At 45.6% G+C, this 3160-nt stretch overlaps 1 protein-coding gene across 1 annotated transcript in view; it reads right to left on the reverse strand.

Annotated features, from left to right (window-relative positions):
- Nucleotides 1-226: 226 nt before the first annotated feature.
- Nucleotides 227-3160, reverse strand: part of LOC121724841 (cadherin-2-like) — a 33926-nt gene continuing 30992 nt past the window's right edge. The window contains exons 15-16 of the mRNA XM_042111699.1: nt 2855-3016; nt 227-2050 (exon numbers count right to left, since the gene is read on the reverse strand). Of these exons, the coding sequence (XP_041967633.1) occupies nt 1844-2050; nt 2855-3016 (369 nt within the window). The 3' untranslated portion in view covers nt 227-1843. The remainder of the gene's footprint in view (nt 2051-2854; nt 3017-3160) is intronic.

The raw sequence follows: 3160 nt of genomic DNA on the forward strand, positions 1-3160 counted from the left end.
CTTAGTGCACTTCACCCCTCTGACCATTGCATTCAGAGAGAAACTTGCGCAAAACAATATTTCACAAAAAGCTTTCTCTTTATTTTCTCTCTCTCTCTTTCTCTCTCTCTCTCTCACACACACACACACATAACACATAACACACATACACACACATGCAGACCCACACAGACACACATGAACACACACTGCAATAATCCAGATTAAACGCAAGAGGAGCAGCAGCTGTTCCAAAATTAGACTTTTATTGGGGCAGTTGGTTTGAGTCACAAACACCATTTTAGCCACCCCCCCCCCCCCCCCATACCTCTATGGTTTAGGGCTCAGTACAACAGCGACAACAGCAACCAGTTCAGCATCCAAAAACTGGTCCCCATTCCAAACATTCAAGAACTGGTCAGAGTACAGAGATTCACCAACGAGATTCACCACAGCAGTGCACTTATTTGATCCCATTCAAGTTCATATGGATTCCCGTTTGACCGCTGGTCACAACGTTAGTGTCCACGCTAGTTCTGGGTGGTCAGTGGACCACCTCGCGGGTCCCGTGTGTGTGATCCTCTTCTCACGTGGTATCTCCGATGAGGGGGGTTGGCGCTTCGTTTTGCAAAGAAATTTTGGAAATACCATTTTTTATACTGAAAAGATAAAAACATGCAAAAAAACTTCCTCCTGTAGTCCAAATGATACATGTACAAGTCTGCACTTTATGCAATTTCTCATAGACTACATCAAAAATGAACAAAAAGCAAAAAGAAAGTCCTTATTTACAGACATATTTATCCAGTGACAAAAATGCAAAAACAGTATGAAATCGAATGACTAAGGCAAATTAAGTATGCATGAATTTGCAATAAATAAATGAGAAACACGACCATTCCAGAAAATTAAGAAGAAAATAAAAAAACACCATATTAGTGTCCTGGTGTGCAATTCCAACAGCCAACTGAAAACCATGAAGCCAAACAGACAGTTAAAACAGACGGAAAAAAAAAAAAAACCAAATCTAGCGTTCGTTCTGTACACGGCTGAGATTTGGGCCTGGAGGCCGAGCTGTGTGGGCCAGGGCCAGTGGTAGAATAAAGCCTTGCACATACGGTTTCGAGCAGAACAGGTTACTGAAAACACCTTCCAAAATACACGAGCACACGCAGACTTTTCTGTCGTTAGGGCCCAGCCTAGAGCAGGTTTGTTTTGGAGCGCTGTTTTGGAATGCGTTTGTGACATGTTCAAACCCAACTTGGGTCCTCACCACAGCCTTTTAAAGCCCGAAAAACAGGAAGAACGAAACTGAAAAAAAAGCCGACAGCGAAACCAAACATAAATGTACAAAAAGGCACAATATATATCCCAGTGCTTCTGGACTGTGAGATTCAAGTGTAATCGCAACGTTCCCGCAATGCTCTCCTGCCGTTTCCTCTCGCGTGGAGGTTCCCTCTTTTTGCCAGGAGGTATTCACGAAGCAAGGGTGGTCTCCAGAGACCTGGCCTCTGTTACCACGGTGACCACCTCTTCCTTACCGTTCTCTTGCTCTCTCACACTCTCATGGGAGGAAATAACAAAAACAAAAAATTTTTGAGGTTCTACAAGCATGTCCATGTCCACATCATTCAAAGTGCCAGTCATGTATTTCATTTTTCTTTTTTTTTGTTTCATTTCTCTTCATGTTCACTCTTCATTTTATCCTCCCATTCTTCCACGCATGTTTTGTGAGCATGTACACATGTGAGTGCGTGTGTATGTGTGTGACTGTGTGTGTATGTGTGTGTGTGTGTGTGTGTGTGTGTGTGTGTGTGTTTGTGTACTGCATGTATGTGTCTGTGTGTGCTTTCATGTGCAGTCACTAGTCGTCGTAACCCCCGTACATATCGGCCAGCTTGCGGAAGCGGGGGCCCCAGTCGCTGAGGTAGTCGTAGTCCTGGTCGCTGCCGCTGACCGACGAGTGCAGCGAGGAGAGCGAGCCAGCCGTGGAGCCGCTGCCCTCGTAGTCGAACACCAGCAGCGAGTCGTAGGGGGGCGCCGTGGGGTCAGTGTCCGCAGCACGCAAGCCCTAAAGGAGAGAGAGAGAGAGAGGGAGTGAGTCAGTGAGTGAGTGAATAGCCGAATGCGAGCAGTGCAGTTAACATTGTTCACACTCGTTTAGCCCTCAAAGTCAAGAGTAATGGGGCAGCCTGTTTTCGGCCAAAAACTCCAGAAACTGCTGCTCAACCTATTTGATTTGATTCGAGCTCATTATGGATTAAACACACAACATTCTCGCTTGATAAACACCCAACGTCTCCCTCTCCCTCTCTACCCTCTCTTGACTCTAACTACCTGCAATAATAAAAAAAATATATTAACTGTGCTGAAATGCTTTTTGAACAAAATAGGCCGCTGTTCTCCCTTCAGAATCACATAACAGGATGCAATCGCAGACATTACACTACCCATGGATTCTCATTGCATTCAAATGAACAAAAAATTCAGACAAAAGTCCGTATATCGTTAACAAACATCGATGAACCTTGCTATAGCATTCATTAGTATTCTGCCCCCCTCTGTGCCCTTCTACAAACTCTGTCTGACTGCAAACAGAAAAGCGCATAAATTAGCATAGAACAGATATTCCCATTCATAGCAACACTTAGCTCCATATCAAGCATGGGGGGAGGGGGAAGTAATTAATCAAACTCGGGTGGTCTCTGATGGGCGTTTTTGTATTTTCTTCTCTTGTGAGACTGTTAAAGAAATTACGGGCATTAAATGCAATGATTGAGCATTATGATGGCGTCCTTAGCAATGGGAGCAATGAGAGCTAGCCGATTCCCATGCTAATAGGAAGCTGTGTGTGTGTGTGCGCGCGTGTATCCACCTCGCTGATGAAGTCTCCGATGTCTCCAGGGTGTGGTGCGGCCGAGCGGATTGGGTACTGCGGCTCTGGGTGCAGAGGCCTCTCGTCCATCCGCCGAACGCCCATGGGCTTGATGACCTCATGGTCCAGCTCAGGCTGTTGCAGCTGGCTCAGGTCATAGTCCTGCATGCGGCACACCGAGGAGCGCAACGAGGAGAAAAACAACACACAGAGATAGGAACATGAGATACAGGGAGTGGGTTGTACATATAGAACATCGGTGAAGAAAACAACACAAATGTGGATGGAGTATTATCTCCAAGAGTT

Source organism: Alosa sapidissima, chromosome 12, assembly GCF_018492685.1.
Source record: "Alosa sapidissima isolate fAloSap1 chromosome 12, fAloSap1.pri, whole genome shotgun sequence".
NCBI classification, from domain to species: Eukaryota; Metazoa; Chordata; class Actinopteri; order Clupeiformes; family Clupeidae; genus Alosa; species Alosa sapidissima.